This window comes from Fistularia commersonii, chromosome 2 (genome assembly GCF_037954325.1).
Source record: "Fistularia commersonii isolate RoL2024-O1a breed Wild chromosome 2, RoL_Fcom_v1.0, whole genome shotgun sequence".
Taxonomy (NCBI): domain Eukaryota; kingdom Metazoa; phylum Chordata; class Actinopteri; order Syngnathiformes; family Fistulariidae; genus Fistularia; species Fistularia commersonii.
This window is the reverse complement of record NC_141285.1, coordinates 20,000,817-20,021,319: the sequence shown is the minus strand read 5'-3', so window position 1 is coordinate 20,021,319 and position 20,503 is coordinate 20,000,817. Positions and strand designations below refer to the sequence as shown.

Genomic DNA, 20,503 nt, shown 5'->3' with positions numbered 1-20,503 from the left:
CGCTTGTCTGGCCGTGGCAACCGGGGCCAGACGTCTGTCAGGTCGGGACAAGGGCAAGCGTCAGGGAGAGAGAAGGGAGAGGTGGCAACTCAAACCGAAGGAAGGCAGGAAAGTATTTATTTTCCAAACATCGCAGCTCAACCAAAATCCGATTGCAAGGATATCAGTCTCTTGAGTGGAACGGTAGAAAAAGGGCCCAAAGATGATGACAATGACCCAGATAGAAACTACGGTGCGCTACGACAACGGCTATGAGGAGGAATACATGATGCAGGAGGATGAGTGGGATCGGGACATGCTGCTGGACCCCGCCTGGGAGCAACAGCAAAGAAAAGTAAGTCAGCGCACAATGAAAATAAATAAGTTACATTTTGCACGCTCCCTGGTGAGTTGGCATGGCATGTGGAGCTGATAAAAAGGACGATCTTAGCTCCATAAAGTTGTGGTTTTGTTGCAAAGGGTAATTTTAAAATCACTCGTATTTTTTAAAGATTTCTAGAAGATAAATACAAACACATGCTCACGTTTTCGAGGAACTTTCAAAATCGAAGTTGAATATCAAGGGACGTTCCTGAAGAGCTGGTCACTTCCGGTGTGGTGTTTTCAAAATAAAACACCATTCGGGTAAACCTAACGCTCTAAATCCTGTCATGAGGTGACCCAAGAGTCTTATCTTTATAGATCACTAAAAATGCGAAACATACTTTAATTTCACCACTTAGAAAAGAATGTAAAGAGTTGAGTGCGAGAAATGGCCCCGTGGTGAAAGGAAGGTCACGGTATTTCCGGTGTGATTGCCGCAAACTTGACGAAGCCGGGTCCATGGAAGGGCGGCTCGGCGGGCGGATGCGGCGGTGGGTACCAGCCAGGTTACTAACAATAGCCCTGCCTTCCAGCGGCTCTCCAGACTACTGCCTCTCCACTGATACGCGCGGAATGCAAGCTGTCAACAGATGCTTCAAACACATGATGACGCTCTTGGGATTAGAATGGACGTTACTTCTAATTTTAACCCCCGGGACCAAAAGGCATTATAGTTGGGTTAATCCGCTGTCCTTGGTAGGGAATTCTTTTGTTTATAGAAACCATGTGGAGATATTGTTGCAGTACCACCCTCCTGGATAAAGCCTCCCGCGCTGTCAGTTGAATTTAAGGCTTTATGAGGTTGGCTCTCAACTACAGCTCTTTGCACAACTGCAGGCCGTGGCTCAGAGTCCATATCCTCCCTGTGCCACCAGAGCGATGACAAAAGCGTGTATTTTTGGTAACACAAGACACACAGCATGATATTCAAATTCCCAGTCCACATATATATAGCCTTATTTCCATTTACCCTCCTTCAGTAGTAATTTGAAGTTAAGCACAAATTGATTGGCCTTTTTTTTTCTACGAGCAGCTGTTCAAACTGTTGGAGATTGTCATTCAGCAACACTGACATAGTGTTTTGAGGCCTGAGGGAGGAGGGGAGATGATGTTGTTCTGTGCCACACCAGCAAGGTAACATTACCCAGACATACCCAGCATCCTTGAGGAACAGTGATATCACCACAAACCTTTGTAAGAGGTGGCCGCTCCAAATTAGTTCCTCTGCCACGGTGCAGGGGGGTTATCGTTGGCATATAAGTCAGTTTGTAGATTGAAGCAAAGTTTATCCTGCGAGACCTCAAGGTACCTGTTGCGAGGAGCAGTATAAAAATTTGAACTTCATATTAAAAACAATTCCAAGCTTTATTCACAGGAACTTTCTTTTCCCATTCTGATGGACATTCACTTCCCGTTTATTTTTCATCCTCTTAGCTGCTTACCTAGCATGCCCCAAAGGCATCAGCCTTTTCAGTGACAGGGTTGGTTCCCGCTGTAGGTGAGTCATACATATTTTTAGCTCCAATCGTCACTGGTCAGTAGAGCTTCGGAGTGAGGCAGAGGGATTGGAAAGTGGGCAGCGGGGCGCTGCGACCGCGGCTGAGTCAAATTTGGAGTAGCAGCAGGCAAGGGTTTTTTAACAAGGAGGGCAGCAGCTCAAAGTCACATAAACCCTCTGGGGACCCTCTCATAGTGGAATGTGAAGGCCTTAACCCTAAAGCCGTTAATATTATGTATTTTTAAAGGCTCTCATTAAAGAAACATGGGAGGGGGGGTGGGTGATAAAGAAAAAAGTAATACTGCGTTTTCTCCCAGTCATATCACATTGCTGATTTAATACAAGTGAAAAAGACACAAATTCTCCCTGCTTTTTTTTGTTTTATGGTTGGAATGGTTTTAAAGTTCAATAATATGCTTATTAAAGAAAAATAATATAGAGTAAAATCACTCACAGATTATTCAGGACTAGATTGAGACTATTCTTTTCTTTAAATCCGGGCTAAAGGTGCTGGAATAGAAATTAAATGTCTGAGCCTAAGAGAACTGCTGCCATAATTGAGAGTGAGGAATAATGCCCACAGGAGTCAGCATTTGTGCAAAAGCAAAGAGTTAAAAAAAAAAATCAAAACCAAATGAATAAAGAAATGCACATTTGAACTCCAGGCACGTACAAAGCAAATCACTGCAACAAAACCCCACTAACAACATTTCGTTAAAATGAAAACACTCCCGCTGAAGGGGGAAGCTCGGCACATCGGAGACACAGACAGGCTTCTGAGTACACCAGTGTTTGATATAAAAAGAAAAACTGAAATCACCAAAAAGTAATTTTCATGCTAATTTTTTTTTTCATTCTAATAAACAAATTTAATTTAAAATATAGTGTATTTGTGTGGAAACATAATATTGAGGCTCTGATATGTACTGATTAGTGTAACTCCAGACCAAATAAAGAGATGTGCTTTACTCGATGCCAGCCAACATGCATATATGCTTTTTTTATTTTTGACTTGCTGTCTTACTCCTGAAGTGTATTTTTGCTATATATTATCAGAGGCGAGTTGACCTCCGACCTCCGTAAACGTCTGCTCGTCTGCTCACCTGACGAGGGCGACCTGGAAATAGCATCCTGTGTGAATTCTGATAAAGCAATTTCCCCCTTCACCTGTAACCAATCACTCCTTCAAGTGACAGAAAGTGACGCGGGGGGGAAACTTGTTCCGTGTTCACATGACGTTTTCGCTCATGTCGACGTGGTGGGATGCATTGGTGTTTCTTTTCTTTTTTTTGTCCTCCACCCACCCTCGTCTCTTATCACGAAGCACACCAGAGCACTCTAAATTTAACACCTTATATCGGTCGGAATGTGCTCTGTGGTCGGCTCCAGGCTTTCATTTTGACAATGCTGAGCGGCTGTGAACTCTGTTGCTGGCTATTGGGGAAACTATGAAAGAGATATAAAAATAGAAGGAGGGAGACAATAATCCTGTCCTCTTAACTTGATTTACTGTATTTCAGTGGCCCATGCACAGGGCATTTTTAATGGTGTCATGGCAGCAGAGAAGGAAAAAAAAAGTTGAAATCAGCCAGTAAAGGGCCGCATAATCTAGAAATGCTATGTGGGCTGAAGAGGTTAACGCTGATGTGGTGTAAATGTCGTGATGACCTGCTAAGCTGTCAGTCGAACAGCTTGTTCAGTGACAACCGCAGAGATCTTCAGATTCTGAACACAGATTGAATTTAAGGATGGTGCTAGATGTTCAGCCCAAGGGCAGGTAGGAACATTGAGAAATGTCACAACACTCAGAAGCTCCTTCTTCAATATTTGTTTCCCATAATATGAAAATATATATATAATACGTAGATAGAAAGTACATATGATGCCATACAAAATGAAAATAAACAAGCTACATAGGCTTCCAGCCACTGTTATAAATACACTGTACTCTAATTTGAATACTTGTGAATCCTGACAAATATTTATAAAAAAGATGTCACATAGTATCCCCCACTGACCTTTGAAATATGTCTTTTTAATTAAAAAGGATTAAAAAGGTTTTTCTTTCACCTTCCTATCTCCAGCTTCAGGGATTTTCTATTGTGTGTATATATATATATATGTGTATATGTAACAGTGGGGTAGCTACTATATATATATATATATATATATATATATATATATATATATATATATATATATATATATATGAATTCTAAATAACGTTTTAACTGGCCTTTGTCCCATTTTCTGTTTGGCAGCAATTTTCTTTTTCTCTCCCCGGAAAAGGTGCATTTATAATGCAGCGACTTTTATCAAATCCAATTTTAATTGACTTTTATCTTCCTGACAGACCTTCACAGCCTGGTGCAACTCTCACCTGAGGAAAGCTGGCACTCAAATCGAGAATATTGAAGAAGACTTCAGGAATGGATTGAAACTCATGTTGCTGCTGGAAGTCATCTCAGGTCAGCCCGATGAAGAAAGACATTCATGCTAAAATTACAGGTTGCTTATCACCCTCTACTGATATTCTCCTTTTAGCGCTGCAAGCAAGATAGACACCCCGATCATTTTAGATCCACCTTTTAAGTTCAGCAGTATTATTCGAAATTGTTGTAATAAGGGTGGTAATAAATCTTATTCTTTCACATAACAGGGGAGAGGTTACCCAAACCAGACAGAGGGAAAATGCGCTTTCACAAGATTGCCAACGTCAACAAAGCACTGGACTTCATCACGAGCAAAGGAGTGAAACTTGTTTCCATCGGAGCTGAAGGTACCTGCACCCTCCACGAAACCTTAGTTAGATTACATGCTACCTGTGGGGCCCCACAGGTCGGAGAGTGATTCCTAAAATCGGTGCAAAATCACCGTTTTTCAGAGATCGTGGACGGAAATGTAAAGATGACTCTTGGAATGATCTGGACTATCATCCTCCGCTTTGCCATTCAGGACATTTCTGTTGAAGGTGAGATAAGAAAGTCCAAAAATCAAATCTCAGTTAGTGTTTTCAATAGATATTAATTCATTTAAAAAAAAAAACAAATATGAAAGCTTTCAATACTCTGTTAATCCAGACGGCAATTTCGAGATTCTAATTACTTGATTTAATATAATCAATATCACGTTAGTAATTGGATTGTATGTAAACGTTTGTAAATCAAATTTTCCCCCAGAAACCTCCGCCAAGGAAGGTCTCCTCCTGTGGTGCCAGAGAAAGACTGCACCCTACAGGAATGTCAATGTCCAAAACTTCCATGTCAGGTGCGGGTTCAAGATGCTCCTTATGTTTTAAATTTGTGGTATGATAATTATTTGATTAATGGCTAATTTAAGGGACAATATTCTGCACAAAAACCTAATTTGTTATGTCTACACAAACAATGATGTGGATTGGTGCTGTTTCTGCATCGGTAACCCATCTCCTTTTTTATCTGTTTATTTAAAATATTTGATAATTAAAAAAAAATCCGAAATTTCTGTCAGACTGTATGATCATATGGCAACCTGTTCCTTCCGATATATGAGGATTTGAGGTAGAATTAAGGGAGAATCTGACTGCTACTGTTGCACTTTAACACCATTGGTTCATGTAATGACTAGGAATTTGGAAGGAATCTGCTCTCCTGCAACAAGAGTTTAGTCGGGGTGGTGCTTTTTCCAACTGACCTGTTGGTTCTTTCTGCTTGTTGGCCGGTGAAGCTGGAAGGACGGCCTGGCATTCTGCGCCCTGATTCACAGACACAGACCTGACCTCCTCGACTACTCTAAGCTCAACAAGGTGTTGCGTGTGTCCCTTGTAACCAGGATGCTGTGTACCGGCTCCCCTGAAAAACTAACAGAGTGATGTTAACAAAATTAACATTTCACAGCGTGAGCTCTGAGAAACACGGTGGAATCAGAACAACAAAATGTGTGAACTCTTCCTCTGAGGACGTGAAGTTTTTGAAAAAGGAAAGATAAATGTCCTAATGCTGACTGCAAATTCAACACTATTGGATTTTTTCCTCTGAAATATAATTATTGGTTGTTTCTTTTGGGCTATTAAGGCATTCAGAAAACACTTATACCAGTAAATAATGTGGTGGTAATTGTTGGTAGTTGTTGGACCAGCTCTAACCACTTGCCATTGATATGAGAAAAGGTCACTAATGTTTTAAACCATGCTGTCTGGATTATAGTTATGATTTTATTTGGTCCCCTGCTGATCATTTGTCCGATTGTGGACTCACTTAGTCTCACAACACGGATCATTATTGTTGTAAAACAACATCAGTGCAGACAAAAGACAACACAGGATTGATTTAATCTGTTTTCATTGAAAGCATTTAATTTAATGACTGCCATATGAAGTCACTTTAATGCTGAACATGTTTTATTTTATGGCAAACAGATAGTTAGGCTTTACTGTCTGAGATCAGGCGCTAGATTTTGACTATATAAATCCTTTTCGTTGTGTAGAAAGAGCACGATGAAGAAATTTTTTGTGGGGCATTCTGAATGTTCTGGCTGAATGTGCGATGTTTGTGTATAAACAGGCAACGGGCCCAGTGAGCTAAGCTACTTGTTTTCACAGTGAGAAAGCACAGCCGACATGCCTCCTGCTTTTGTCTCGTAATAACAATAATACACGCATAGCATTCCCTCTGCTGCCTGGAAGAAGGTGCTGTCTGATGATGGCCAAGTCTCCTGTGGGAAATATATGAGCTTTCTGCTTCTGACTACTAAATCTGTTTTAGTTTAGAGTGGATCGGCTGTCAGAACACTGCTTTGTTTATCGTCACAAACATCTAATTAATAAACCCGCCGATCGGCTAGGTTGTTATTATTTGTAAATATTTACAACGTTAAAGTTGTCCTTGGTAATTCCGTTTAAGATCCAAGTTTGTCTAGTTACAGCAGGTAAGGAACCGCAGCTGTTAGGACGGCGTGTCATATATTTGTTTTGGAAACAGATACATTTACTTTTCACAGCTGATTTGTGTTGCCTCCGAATAGCCACAGAAACTTGAGCCCACAGAGGACAGGCTTAACTCTACCTCTGCAATTGTTGCACACTGAAACCCCACGAGAGTCGTTCCCCGCCCTTTGAGGGAGGTGAATGTCTGCTTAAATGTATGTGTGTCGATTACATTTCACTGTGTAGTGAAAGGACGCACCTTACTTTATTGCCTGGACTCTTTTTTCCTCTCTTTGGCTCACACTTACAGCCTCAGTCGCACCTTCACCTCTCATTTCTGCTTACACCGCCGGGAGACAGTTGCGGTTTCGTGCCAGGCAGCTGTTGAATCTGGCTCTAGGTAAACGTGTTTGTTGAGCTTACACCGTAAAGCTCTTGTCAGGGAGCGATGAGGACACACACCCACACACACACACACACACACACACACAAAACGAGACATGCAAATACATGAAAGTAGCCTTTCTATTTATCCATCAATCCCGTCATCATTTTACCATCTTGCCCACACTAGCTCTATGAGCAGCCGGCCCTGTCATGTAGCATGCCCCTCCCCAACACACACACATACACACACACACCGCAAGCCTTAATGGAACAGTGGTATATACTCAGAGACAATAGCAACGGTGTGATAGCATGATCCCTTTACCCCAGTGCACTCTCACTCAGTGTCTCATTAGCAGGGTTTCAACTGTCAGCTGTTGGCTACATGTGCCACTCCCACTGTCCATCTGGCCACCGAATGGACTTGAAACGAAATAGAAATGTCAGTTTGGTGCTGAAATGTTTATAAGTCATTTGATCTGATAGCGTCAGTTGGGACAGATGAGTCCAAGTGTGTGTCATGGATATCTCCTTGTAACAAAGCTTGTCACAAAAATCTTTCGCCTTTCGCCATCAGAAAATTCCAAAACAGCGCTCAATCGTGTCACACTTAATCAAACCACCATCTTGGCCGTGCAAGCGATTCTAACAAACATCTATCTCATAAGAGCAAATAAAACACGAGCTTCAGGTTTTCATTTGGCTGCTCCATTAACCAAAGATTTACAGCCCATTAGAATAATTTTCATGGAAGTGACGCGGGAGTATAATGTGTCCACCAGAGCATGAAGGTCAGGGCGGTGGCATTTTAAGTCCAGCATTGCTTTCCCCTGATGGAGAATTGTTTATCTTTATTTAGGATGATCCTCTCGGGAACCTGAATCTGGCTTTTGACTTAGCGGAGAAACACCTGGACATTCCCAAAATGCTGGATGCGGAAGGTAATGTTAATGAAATAGAAGGACCATAAGAAATAAGACTTTGCAGTATGAATGCAATTGTCTCTGCTTTGAGATAATTGGATTTATTGGAAGAGGAGCCTCTATAACTGAAAGGGGTTTGAAAAGTACACAAGAGAACCTCAGATTAATTTTGCTGTCTCTTTCCGCTGTTTCTCCTTCCGCCCACCATGCTGTAGATATCATCAACACCCCCAAGCCTGATGAAAGAGCTATCATGACCTACGTGTCCTGCTTTTACCATGCCTTTGCTGGAGCAGAGCAGGTACAACCTCACTTTCACGATGATTTAGGTTTGAGGGTGGTTATGCCGTTATACTTGCATTCTGTATTTTATAAGGGACGATTTTAATTGGTACTAGCACGGACGTTAGTTATTTTTTTGTGTGAAATAATTGAAAAGATTATTGTGCAATTCTATTTTTTCCAATACATTTGGAAACATTATTGTTTCCTTGCATGAAATCCAAATGTCGATAATTACTGGTGAAGTAGGTCTGCACTTGAATTAGAGCTGTATAGTGACAATAGATAATACATAAACGGATAGGCTCTGCTGTTAGTATTGTGTGACCTGTCACCCCACATCTCTAGCGTTTCATCTGAGGCAGCAATAGTGTCGCAAGGTGACTCATTGAACTACCGGCAGAATCAAAGAGGAGTGCAAGATGGTTTTACCAACGTCAAAATGATTATTCTTTCTCTCAGGCAGAGACGGCCGCCAACAGAATCTGTAAGGTGCTGGGCGTAAACCAGGAGAATGAGAAACTGATGGAGGAGTATGAGAGACTGGCCAGTGAGGTAAAGCAAAATTTGAATGATCACATAATACATAATGGTGTATGCACCGGGTTGGATGTGTTCCTGTCAGTTTTTGTTGTTGGTTAAGAGGCCTTTTGTCTCAGGCTCTCAATTTCAAGCTTTACTGTGCATGACAGAGAGCAGCTCTGACAAATTACAGCTTTCAGATCACTATCGCGTCCTCCTGCAACCTTTTTTTTTTCTCCTTAGAAATCCAGATATTGAAAAGCACAGCGATTACAAAAGTAAAACATACAATTTTGGCAATGTCCATGTGGCTGACAGGATGCGTTGTGCAATCACAGTCTTCAAATCATGAATAAAACACAGAAGGTTGACCGACAACCGACTTTACTCTGTAAGGGTATACTATGTCAGGTTCACAATGTAGCGTGAATATGCCAATTTTCCACCATCATCTGACAGTTATGAGGATCATGATCATGTGTGAAAGGAGAGTTTTATTATTCTTAGGTGATGTTATTTCCTTCTTGAAGTAATCACGAAAGGTTCTGAGGGTTTATCTATGAAATAACAACGCTCATCCACTATTGTGCTATAAACTCATCTATTTCGAGCACAGATTACCCACAGAATACAGGAATACTGGTCCTCTGCAACCATCTGGACTGCGAGTAATGAGAAGAGACATAAGACAGCACAAAGGATCACAACTAAAATATTTGTCTCAGACAAAGGGGCTACAATGTGGGCCAGTAATAGATAAATAAGCAGTGTAAAACAGTTATATTCTCTAGTGTAGCCTGGAATAAACTGCAGATATTAAAATGAATATAAACAGCCCCTTTGTTTTTTTTATTGCTCTCCCATTACACCGCTATCTCAATGTGATCTCCCTCCTGCAATACTTTTTGTTTTCAGCGTGCTAATCTTTTGATTTCCAGCTGCTGGAGTGGATCCGCCGCACCACTCCCTGGCTGGAGAACCGGACTCCGGAGAAGACCATGGCGGAGATGCAGAGGAAGCTGGAGGACTTCAGGGATTACAGGCGGCAGCACAAACCCCCAAAGGTGCAGGAGAAGTGCCAGCTGGAAATCAACTTCAACACCTTGCAGACCAAGTTGCGTATCAGCAACCGCCCTGCTTTCATGCCATCCGAGGGAAAGATGGTGTCTGTAAGTTGTGACTGAAAAATCATCAAAAAGCACTAACGCGTTTTTTTTTTTTTTTTTTTTTTCCTATATTTGCAAAATAAGTTTTTGCTTCAAAAGGAGACAATGTTTAATAAATGCTTCAATTTTTGACTGCAATGAAAGGACATAGCCAGTGCATGGCAAGGCTTGGAGCAGGCGGAGAAGGGCTACGAGGAGTGGCTCCTGACAGAGATCCGCCGGCTGGAGAGACTGGACCACCTGGCGGAGAAGTTTCGGCAAAAAGCCACCAATCATGAAAACTGGGCCAGCGGTCAGTGGGAGACACTTCTACTATTCAAAGCGTTTACAGGCCTGCCCCTGCACTTACGTTTCTTCGATAAAACTTTTCATTTTGACCTTTTAACCCTCTTCCCCGACTCCCTCACTCCTGCCTGGCTTTGAAACGTCCGGTTGTTTTTCTTAACCTTGAGGTTTGTTTGGATTTACTTTTAATTATATTTGATTGAGGGTTCACGTTCAATCAGTCTTTTTTTAGCCTTTTTTAAAAAAGACCAAATATGGCTCGTGCTCTGATCAAAATTTCCAGTCATCCCGCTGCGCTTCGCTCTCACATCATCCGTCTCCTTCTCTCTCTCTCTCTCTCCATACATGTTGCACTCAGGTAAAGAACTGATCCTCTCCCAGAAGGACTACGAAACGGCCACCCTGACAGAGATCAGAGCATTGCTACGAAAACACGAGGCCTTCGAGAGCGACTTGGCTGCACACCAGGACAGAGTGGAGCAGATCGCAGCCATTGCGCAAGAACTCAAGTACGCGTTCCCCCATGTTGCGAAAATATGTGCACATGTCACACGGCCAGATCGGGCTTTTACTCTGCCCAAGCATAATTTGATTGGGACAAAAAAAAAAAAAAAAAAAAAAAAAAAATCAACTTTTTGCTATGTGCCTGTGAATTCAAAATCAAGGTGTCATTGAGCTCAGTGACAGCAGGACTGTTGACAAAGCCATGAAAGACGAAAAGTTAGAGGTTGGCATTTTTATGAACGTCAAAATCTTGTCGTGGCAACTGGACTTGATTTTATCCACTTGAAGGTGTTTCATCTGCGAGGCTTTTTTAGTTCTTTGGTTGATCAGTTGCCACGACAAGAAGATTTTGACAGGAATTCACCATGAACTGGCTGACTGAGAACCTCCACAGACATTTTTATGAATGCTTCGTCAAAAAGATGTGTGTGCGTGCACATCCACGGATATCAGGAAGGCATGAATTCAGTAAACGTTACCTGCCTATAACCACGCTCCCAGCGGGGCCACGGACCCACAGGTGTGGCGACCTTTTCAATCAGGGTCTAACGGCGGCCAGCTGTTCACCCTTAACTCCCGAACTTTTTGATGAGCATTTCCATCATATGTTGGGGAAAGTGCTGAGAGAGCAAGGTAGCATTTCATCATACCTGCAGAATGGCGACGTTCCCATCTAGGTAAGATGTACTTAACACCCTGAAATTCTCCGGTTGCAGTTTTATCAAAGTAGTTTTTTTGATTATGACTCCTCCTTTCATAGTATCCTGCTACTGCTTGCACTGTTTGGCATGGATATTTATTGTTTTACTGCTAAAGGTATGATTATTGCTTCTCCAAAACTACTGATTGCTTGTGAAGTTGATCCATTTAAATTTATGTAGCAATTAATGCTGTGGCTTTTGCTCCCCTCAGATGTGAGACAGCATGACGGTAGATATTTTGTTACGCGGAGTCCATCTCCGCACCAAGGTGCTAGTGCTCGGTCCTTCCCTTATGCCGACACACTTGCAACAAGCCACAGCCCTTCTGTAGGAGTCTCCGGCGCACCTTTGTGGAATCCATTGGAAGATTCCATGACCTTCAGTGAATTCGTATCATCTCAGGCCATATCGGACAGTGATACCCTCCCTCTGCCTGCCCTTCAGGCGGGTGAAGTGGAGCACTTTCAAGAGAACTTTGAAAGTGGTCACCTAGAACAGGAAACGGAGGAGCAAGGCTTCATGTTGCAATCTGCTGACAGTCTAGAACCGGAGTACCAGGCTGGTGAGCTTCAGCAATACACAGAGGACTTTGAGACTGGACACTTTCAGAGGGAAACTGAGGAGCTCAACTATATGTCACATGACTATCCCGAACTAGATTTTCAGCCTGGTGAGTTGATTCACTATGAAACGGTCCAGGAGGCAGGACACGAACAGCGAGAAACAGAAGACCAGAGTTTCCTGCCATCGGACCACTATGCTGCAGCGTGGCAGAAGATAAGGTCGACCCCTGGCAACCCTGCATTAGTAGGCACTCTGCAGCCTCGCGCAGAAGGGCAGAGAGCTGACAGCCTGAAGCAGTTCTACCTACTCTTGAAAAATCGCCGTCCTCCCGGCAGACTGTCGCACCTCCACACAACCTCGGAGGCCGGTAGCGACGACTGGGATGAAGTCCAGTATGAGGAATACGACGGTCCCGGCGCTCAAAGTCCGAACATTCTTCACCAAACACTGATGAAAGACAGAGACAACCACTGGCTGCAGGCCTCTACAGACGTTTAACCCAACTTGTCCTTTCAGCAGACTTGAAGCAGAGCATGGAAGGAACACGAGTTCCTACATTTACTCTAAAATGTCCCTCTATACTGCTTGATGTGCAATAAATGCTGAATGAATATGCTTGTGGTTTTTTTTTTTTTTTTTTTTTGTGCGTGTGAGGGCTGTATGTGGTATTTTAGTTGCTTTTCCAACAATTTCATCAAGCCAGAGCTTAAATAAAATGAATAGTTAAATGAGGGCAGTTTAGTATCCTGCAAAGAAATTAGCTGTTGAGGTGTCTGCATTTTTGTCCTGGAATAACAGTACATGGTAAAACTTTTTAAAGCACCAAATGATTACTTTTAAAAAACAAAAGATTCTGAATTTCAAGTGTGTTTGAAGAATGCTATGCAAGGACTTTCAGCAGTGGGTCTATAAACATCTTTCAGTGTACATATGAAACTGCCAGGTCTGTAAAAACACAGCCGCGTGTTCTAGGGCCAAATGTGACATTTTCGGGAATGGCTTTTTTTTTTTTTCAAATCAGGTTAACAAAAGATCTTAAGTCACATTGTATGAGTGTGGTTGTTAGAATAGCAGCTCTCTATGGCTGATAGCCACACCCAAAAAAGAAATTGCCCAATTGGCACAGGAGACTTTTACTTACAATGGGTAAAATATTCTCATTCAGCAGATTTTTTTTTGAGCCATAAATTTATATTTGAATGAAATAACCTTTTTTTTTTTTTTTTTTTTTCCTCCCAGTGAGCTGGACTACCATGATGTGGCTGCTGTGAACCAACGCTGCCAGACCATCTGTGACCTGTGGGACAAGCTGGGAACTATGACTCAGAAGAGGAGAGAGTCACTGGAGGTGAAGCATAATTTCAGTTTTTTTTTTTTTTTTAAAGCTGGAATTAAAGTTGAAACATGAAAACAATAGAATCTTCATAAATGAGGCAAGTTTTGCATGTGTTTCGTCATCCCCACAAGAGTGTGCTAATGATCCACAACGGTCACGATAGGGGTGATGCGGTTGGAAGCGGCTCCTAAAAACACTTTACCCAAATGTTCCTGTATTTACAGTAAAAGTCAATGACCTCTGAAAACCAAAGGTGCTAGAAACTGATGGAGGAAAAAATAGTTCCCCTCAAAAAACCCTGTCCTAGATATTATGGTATAATTGGGCAGTGTAGGGGGATAAGGGAGAAATAGATGTAAGCATCCAGTCCAGGAAGTGACTGGCTCAAGGCCCACTAGCCAATTCCTCAGATCCACGCTGTCCCTTCCAGGCCTGCAAATGTGCGAGGGCCCAGGAAAAGGGCCAGGGATTGGGTCTGAATGACAGGGACAGCAGTCTGTTGTCTGTCTTTATCCCAATAGCAACCGTCCCCTTGTGAGGGACCCTGTCACGGAGAACTGAGCCAACGCTGGGGGTTAACAAGGTTATGCCAATGTTAAGCACCCTGTAGATAATCACCCAAAAGAACAGGTGAGGGGATATTTATTTCCAGTATTTGTATGAGGGATGAGAAGATGGCACTTTCTTGTGGGGCCAAATAAAGCTCTCAGTTGTGCTTCAGCTGAAATCTTTCTTGATCTTTCTTCCCAGCGAACTGAAAAGCTGCTGGAGACCATTGATCAGTTGTTCTTGGAATTCTCCAAGAGGTCGGCTCCTTTCAATAACTGGATGGAAGGGGCCATGGAGGACCTGCAAGATATGTTCATGGTGCATACCATTGAGGAGGTCCAGGTAGGTGAACTTACTGGCAGTAGACCCGGCCACCCAATTCTTGTTCAGGTAGTTTACTTTGAAAGCGGTTAAATATGATCTTTATTTTTTACTGACGCGCTTTATTATAATATATGTTGTGCGTAATGGGCTTTGACGTGTCGTGTCCAAAAGAGCCGCATCATGTTATTGCAGCTGACAATATTGAAATTTTAATAACACTTCGAGGGCCGCTCCCTTCCCACTTTACCTTCCAGAGTCTAATCGCGGCTCACGAGCAGTTCAAAGCCACCCTACCTGAGGCAGACGCAGAGAGACAGGCCATCCTGGGAATCCACAATGAGGTGCAGAAAATCTCCCAGAGCTACGGGATCAAGGCCAGCATTATCAACCCGTACAGCACCATCACAACTGAGGAGCTTCTCAACAAGTGGGACAAGGTAGCCACGCCGTTTTAAGCTGCTTACTCTCGTATCTTTCCGTTTTAATGCCCTCGGGTGTTGGCACTAACAAGTCGGCTCTGTTTTTGCGCCTGTTTTCCAGGTTAAGAAGCTGGTACCTCAGAGGGACGGTGCCCTCCAAGAAGAGCTGGCACGCCAACACGCCCATGAAAGGCTACGGCGGCAGTTTGCTGCACAGGCTAATCTAATTGGACCTTGGATACAGGCCAGGATGGAGGTTAGACAGACAGGCTTCATCAGAAGTTTGACAGTTACCTTCAACTAATCGAATGCGCTGGGAGATAATTATATTCAAATGTATCACAGATAACAGAGGTAGTACCATGATGACTCTCCCGATAAGAATGGTAATTGAATATTGCCAAGTATAATGGCTGAACATTGTTACATATACAATTTTTCTCCATCAAACGCTGTACGCCTTCCTAAGATCTGCTCTTAAGGCACACGATAACGACCCCCCCCCCCACCGAATCATTAGACCAGCATGTTGCTGTCTGAGAATGACCCCTGGTATTAAGTTGACCCCGCTGAACGTATTATCCTTACAGGAAATTGGACGTTGCTCGCTGGAGGTGGGCGGCACCCTGGAAGACCAGATGACCCAACTGAAGCAATTTGAACACGTCATCGTGGCTTACAAGCCCAATGTTGACAAGTTGGAGGGAGACCACCAGCTAATCCAGGAGTCGCTGGTGTTCGATAACAAACACACCAACTATACAATGGAGGTAAAGGACAGCAGCAGCAAGCAGTGTGAAAAATTAAGTAAAATTCTGGATGTAAATCAGCATCTAGATTTCTGTTTGGATTTATTTATTCTATCACATTTCATCTTTTTTTTTTTTTTCTTACCACGTCGGCAGCACATCCGCGTTGGCTGGGAGCTGCTCCTCACAACCATCGCCCGAACCATAAACGAAATCGAGACACAGATCTTGATGCGGGATGCCAAGGGCATCAGCCAGCAGCAGATGAATGAATTCAGATCGTCTTTCAACCACTTTGATCGGGTACAGCCTTACGATGTTTTCCATCACCGCCGTCATTTTTTTTTCTTTTCCATTTCACGAATTGATTCACCGAAAAAAGAAAAGAAAATCTTGGACAGAAGCTGTCACCGAGTATCAAAATAATCTCTCGAGCCGGATTCACATGAATAATTTAGCTGTATGGGCCGTTGACTTTAGGATGGATATTTACAAAACATATTCTGATATGCACACCTGTAATGTATGCTTGCATAAGTTTAAGAGATAATGAATATTGAAAAGTTTTTTTGTGTATTTACCGTCAAACTTGTCAGAGAATCATTGCTGTGTTAATGTTTCATTACAAAAGCCGAATATTAAACGCTTTCCATATATTAACTTTGACATCACTGCAATGAATAAGCTTTTCACCCCAGTCTGACATGCATCCACTTATAATATCCTTAAAGTTGTAGGCGTTGTATTTCATGACAAGGTCTTTTCTGTAAGTTGCTCTGACTGACTCGTACTTTCCTGTCTCTACATCATGCATGTCCCGGGCGGCACACCTGAACTTTTGTCCCCGACTGCAGAAGAAGAATGGCGCGATGGACACGGACGACTTCAGAGCCTGCCTCATCTCCATGGGTTACGACTTGGTACGATGGTTTAAAGTGTGGTCAAATAGATGGCGCTTCATAATTGGCCTTCAGAACAATTTAGCTCATTTCTTATCCGCTCATTCTCTGTTCACCCTTATCCTTCAGGGAGAGGTTGAGTTTGCCCGGATAATGATGCTGGTTGACCCCAATGCTACCGGCATTGTCTCCTTCCAGTCTTTCATTGACTTTATGACTAGAGAGACTGCCGATACCGACACTGCTGAGCAGGTTGTGGCATCCTTCAGGATTCTGGCAGCCGACAAGGTCAGTGCGCAGATTAAACGGCATAAGGAAGGTCATTTACAAGCAGAAAAAAAAAAAAATTCATGTCTATTAAATCGATGTGTTGTCATGAATAGGCCTTAAGAAATTTAAAAAAGAAATGACCAAAGGTATTTATTTATTTTAAGCTGTTTCACAGTATCTGTTTACATACATATGGAAAATCACAGGCTACATGCACATTGATGAAATCCCTTGAGTTTTGCTCCATAATAATCTGCAGTTTTATTCCACCTTCACCCAGGGAATCGTCCCATCCAGATGACTTAAGTGCACAATTTCCGCAATAAGAAAGAAATAGAAAATACTTTGTTTATAATCACCAGACTGCTTTCCGGTCACGTGCCCATAATTGGAGGCTGAGGTCATTTGTTGCTGAAACCAACTGACCAACATGCTGAAATAAAGTGACAGTCCTGAAAAGTGTTTACATACTTTATACATTTTATAGAAATGCCCGACCCCCGTTTCATGATTGTTTATCCTTTTGAGAAGTTTATTTCACTCTTTTATGTATTCATGTATAAATGATAGCTAAGCAATTGCCATTCTAAGCCAATTCATGATCTCACAATGGAAAAGGGTGTTACAGTATCACTCCTTTTTGTCTGAGTTATATTTTTATCCCACCGCCATCACAGCCTTACATACTGGTGGAGGAGCTGAGGCGAGAACTTCCTCCTGAACAAGCAGAGTACTGCATCATGAGAATGCCGCCTTACGCTGGCCAGGGAGCACCACCCGGGGCACTGGACTACACCGCCTTCTCTACCGCCCTCTACGGGGAGAGTGACCTTTAACATCAATAGAAAACCGTTAATGTACTGACCATTTACCTATAATCCCCTTAAACACACACACATAAACGCACCTATATTATCTGTAATGTAAGGAGGAACAAGTATGTTGAATGAGTTGCCTTTGTGACGTAGCCAGTTTTTTTTTCAGTCCTGAATAGGGTTGTCATGCGTCATGCCTTCTTTGGAATAAAAGATTCTCCCTTAAATATGTTCAGATCGTGGGAAACAATTACTTGCTTATTTTATGCTGTGTAGCACAATATTTTGTCTGAGTGCAAGTTCCTGTTAAGGTAGCCGCGGGGGACAAATTGGAGGAAAAATTCAGATTATTCATGGTTGATCAAGAGATCGAGGTTTTTTTCAGGTAAATATAAATCTGGTATTGTTTTTCTTAGAAATACTTTTGTTCTGTCAAAGACATTTTGAAAAATCAGCTGTACCACTTCCTTTTATTTAGATTTCAGTGTCACATAGAATACCCAATTAGTACATTTTATTTACATGAATCATCAACTCAATTCAAGTTGTTTAGAGAAATGAATGCCTTGGGCATTTTTTGTTTTAAAATGTTGACAAATTGATACAAAGAGAAAATAAAGTCTAAGATTAACTGCACTCTGCGGTTACAATATAATTTTCCATACTTGTATCTGTTTGCCTTTTGTCAGACGACAGGCACGTTCCCCGCATAGTTTAGTGGACATGTTTGTATTTCCTACATGTTTTTTTGATGTGTGTGTTAGATTTTGCCTTAACGCTGAAACCCGACAAGGAAAAATACAACAAGGAAAAATACAACATGACTTTGAAACAGCCAGAGTTTTTATTCACACAGTCAACACAAACACACTGTTCATTGTCACAGATGACATGAAACAAACGCAAAGATATTTGACTTGAAATGCAACATTTTTTTTTCATTTTTGCTTGTTTTTTCCAACCAGAATTTCTGATTATTTGGCTGGCACACTTCCATTTTCAATCATATTAACAGCCATCTGAGGTTTTATGCCTTCAGACGAATATACAGACTAAATCCACTGATTTCCCTTGTTTCCTTTGGTAATGCAAGTTTAGACCTTGTGCATGGATATTTTTCATCAGCTCTTCTGTGTTTTTCACATTTACACAGCTGTGTTGGCCACATGTCACCCATAGCTATTCACATATGGTATCATTTTTGAATAATGAAATGATTGATGAAATAAATTAAATAAATTGCATTTAAGGCATTTCCTTACTGTATGATGTCACCCATATATATTAACTAAACATACGTTAAAGGCTTATAAGAGATCGCATCACTTTGTGCATGCAAATTACTTTTAGCTAAAAGTAATTTTGTGAAAATTTGTGGAAATAATGTGTGATAAATTTGAAACTCTAGAATTAAAGTGGTTCACTTGCAGCTTTGCTATGATTTGTTTAATACTGTTGCTTAGATTCAAGCAATCCCCTTTAAAAACATTTATTTTTATGAGATGGAGGAATTCGTCTGAGGTTCAGCAATGATCTAGATGAATATTCACTTAAAATGTTGTCAACACTTTAATGTGATGTATTTTAAAAGGGTAAAGAGAGATACTCAGGCAGCACACGTACCTTGAAGACATTTGTTGGCTCTATTGTCGATACAATTCAGTGACTTTACCTTTGTACTTGGACATTTTAAAGCAATAAACTCATTCAAATTTCAACCAAATAAATCACTGCTCATTATATGACTATGATTTCCAATTTTTTCACTTTGTTACAGAAACAATTAAAATTTAAATTACATGGTAAAAAAAAAGACAGGTGATATGATTATCAGATGGCACCTTGTTGTCTCACAGCCATCCTGATTGTTTTAATTCACAAAAACAATTAGCAGTGGTTGTATATACAGAAGCTCTGTGACTTCCATTCAAAGAAATTATGTTTTAGTAGTCATTTATTTGCAAAATGACAGATAAAAATCAGTTCTGAAAGCCAAACCATGAACCTTCCCCTGTACTGCTTAATGCATGAAAGTCAGCTGGACAGCCAAGACTGTAATAGCAGCTGCGGCAAAATTAATATTTTTACAGAGTGTGAGAACAGACTGTGCAATTCATGGACAGAACCTCCAGGTCAGGCAGGTGACCCTGTCACTGAGGCGCCACAATGCATCCCTTCTAACAGCCAGCAGGTGGAGACATGTGTGGTTACAAAAACAAGATGACTGGTTACACAGAATACGATAAGAAAATTATATAATTACCACTTAATCTATAATTTTAAATTTTTTTAAATCATTTTTTAAATCTTGATATCTTTGGTAAATTCGGGTCCCATTGAGAGGACAATATGTAAGAAGGCTGTGTGATCTTGTCTACTGTGGTTAAATTCTCCCCATTCGAATTACAATCTGAGGTGAACTTCATGTGTGGTAAAATAAATTATAAGTCATCAGGGTATATTTAATCAATCTGGTTTGTAACAAAAAAAAAATCCTAAAGTCCTCACAAAGTTCTTTTTTTTTATTTTATTATTGGGTCACACTTCCACAATATTGTAGATAAAAGTTTTTTACTGAAGACAAATGAAGTTTGGAGCTTCTGCTTTTGTTTTTTTTCTCCTTCGATCACTGAAAATCCAGAGAAAATTCGGCATCAAATGTTGTTCGGAGAAAATTACGATTCTGTAAAAAAAACAAACAAAAAAAAACGTAATTTGAACATGTGAGACAGCCAAATGTGTTGACACGCAGAAGAGATTTTCAAGTGGGAGACAACTTGTATCCTATCAGTAACTCCTGAAATGAAAAATATTCATACATCCAAGTATTGTAAAGGGAGCCTGTGAGCATCTGGGATTTTAAATATCAGCAAAAGATTTATTTCCCATTTATAAAATTATGCAGGCTTTGGTACTTCCTGTGTACCTTAATATACATAGAACCTTAAAGACTTCATTTCAATTCAGTATCTCTTTCCAATTTCAGCCCTAAACCTAAGCAAAACCGCTTTGTTGGTTGCTAATTCATGTCTGGGAGGCATTTC

At 41.4% G+C, this 20,503-nt stretch overlaps 2 protein-coding genes across 2 annotated transcripts; both read left to right on the top strand.

Annotated features, from left to right (window-relative positions):
- Positions 1–17: 17 nt before the first annotated feature.
- actn2b (actinin, alpha 2b) lies at positions 18–19,186 on the top strand. The gene is made up of 21 exons (XM_086171964.1): positions 18–334; positions 4,215–4,329; positions 4,521–4,640; positions 4,746–4,832; positions 5,041–5,128; positions 5,567–5,645; positions 8,011–8,092; positions 8,290–8,375; positions 8,819–8,911; positions 9,817–10,047; positions 10,189–10,336; positions 10,688–10,838; positions 13,338–13,446; positions 14,185–14,325; positions 14,562–14,744; positions 14,848–14,982; positions 15,317–15,496; positions 15,632–15,778; positions 16,330–16,395; positions 16,504–16,662; positions 17,322–19,186. The coding sequence occupies exons 1-21, from the start codon at positions 203–205 to the stop codon at positions 17,478–17,480; spliced, it is 2,691 nt and encodes an 896-aa protein (XP_086028090.1). The 5' UTR covers positions 18–202; the 3' UTR covers positions 17,481–19,186.
- On the top strand, positions 10,895–13,278 carry LOC147236665 (uncharacterized). Its single transcript, XM_086171976.1, has 3 exons — positions 10,895–11,510; positions 11,594–11,649; positions 11,746–13,278. Exons 1-3 carry the CDS (start codon positions 11,491–11,493, stop codon positions 12,594–12,596), a joined length of 927 nt encoding a protein of 308 aa, XP_086028102.1. The 5' UTR covers positions 10,895–11,490; the 3' UTR covers positions 12,597–13,278.
- Positions 19,187–20,503: the final 1,317 nt, after the last annotated feature.

Bases quoted from the DNA above. Each gene is read 5' to 3' on its own strand.
- actn2b (XM_086171964.1), top strand. From the start codon at position 203: ATGATGACAATGACCCAGATAGAAACTACGGTGCGCTACGACAACGGC. The intron at 5,129-5,566 runs GTGCGGGTTCAA...TGGCCGGTGAAG, and splicing joins GTCCAAAACTTCCATGTCAG to CTGGAAGGACGGCCTGGCAT. The intron at 5,646-8,010 runs GTGTTGCGTGTG...ATCTTTATTTAG, and splicing joins ACTACTCTAAGCTCAACAAG to GATGATCCTCTCGGGAACCT.
- LOC147236665 (XM_086171976.1), top strand. From the start codon at position 11,491: ATGGCGACGTTCCCATCTAG. The intron at 11,511-11,593 runs GTAAGATGTACT...CTCCTTTCATAG, and splicing joins ATGGCGACGTTCCCATCTAG to TATCCTGCTACTGCTTGCAC. The intron at 11,650-11,745 runs GTATGATTATTG...TGCTCCCCTCAG, and splicing joins TTATTGTTTTACTGCTAAAG to ATGTGAGACAGCATGACGGT.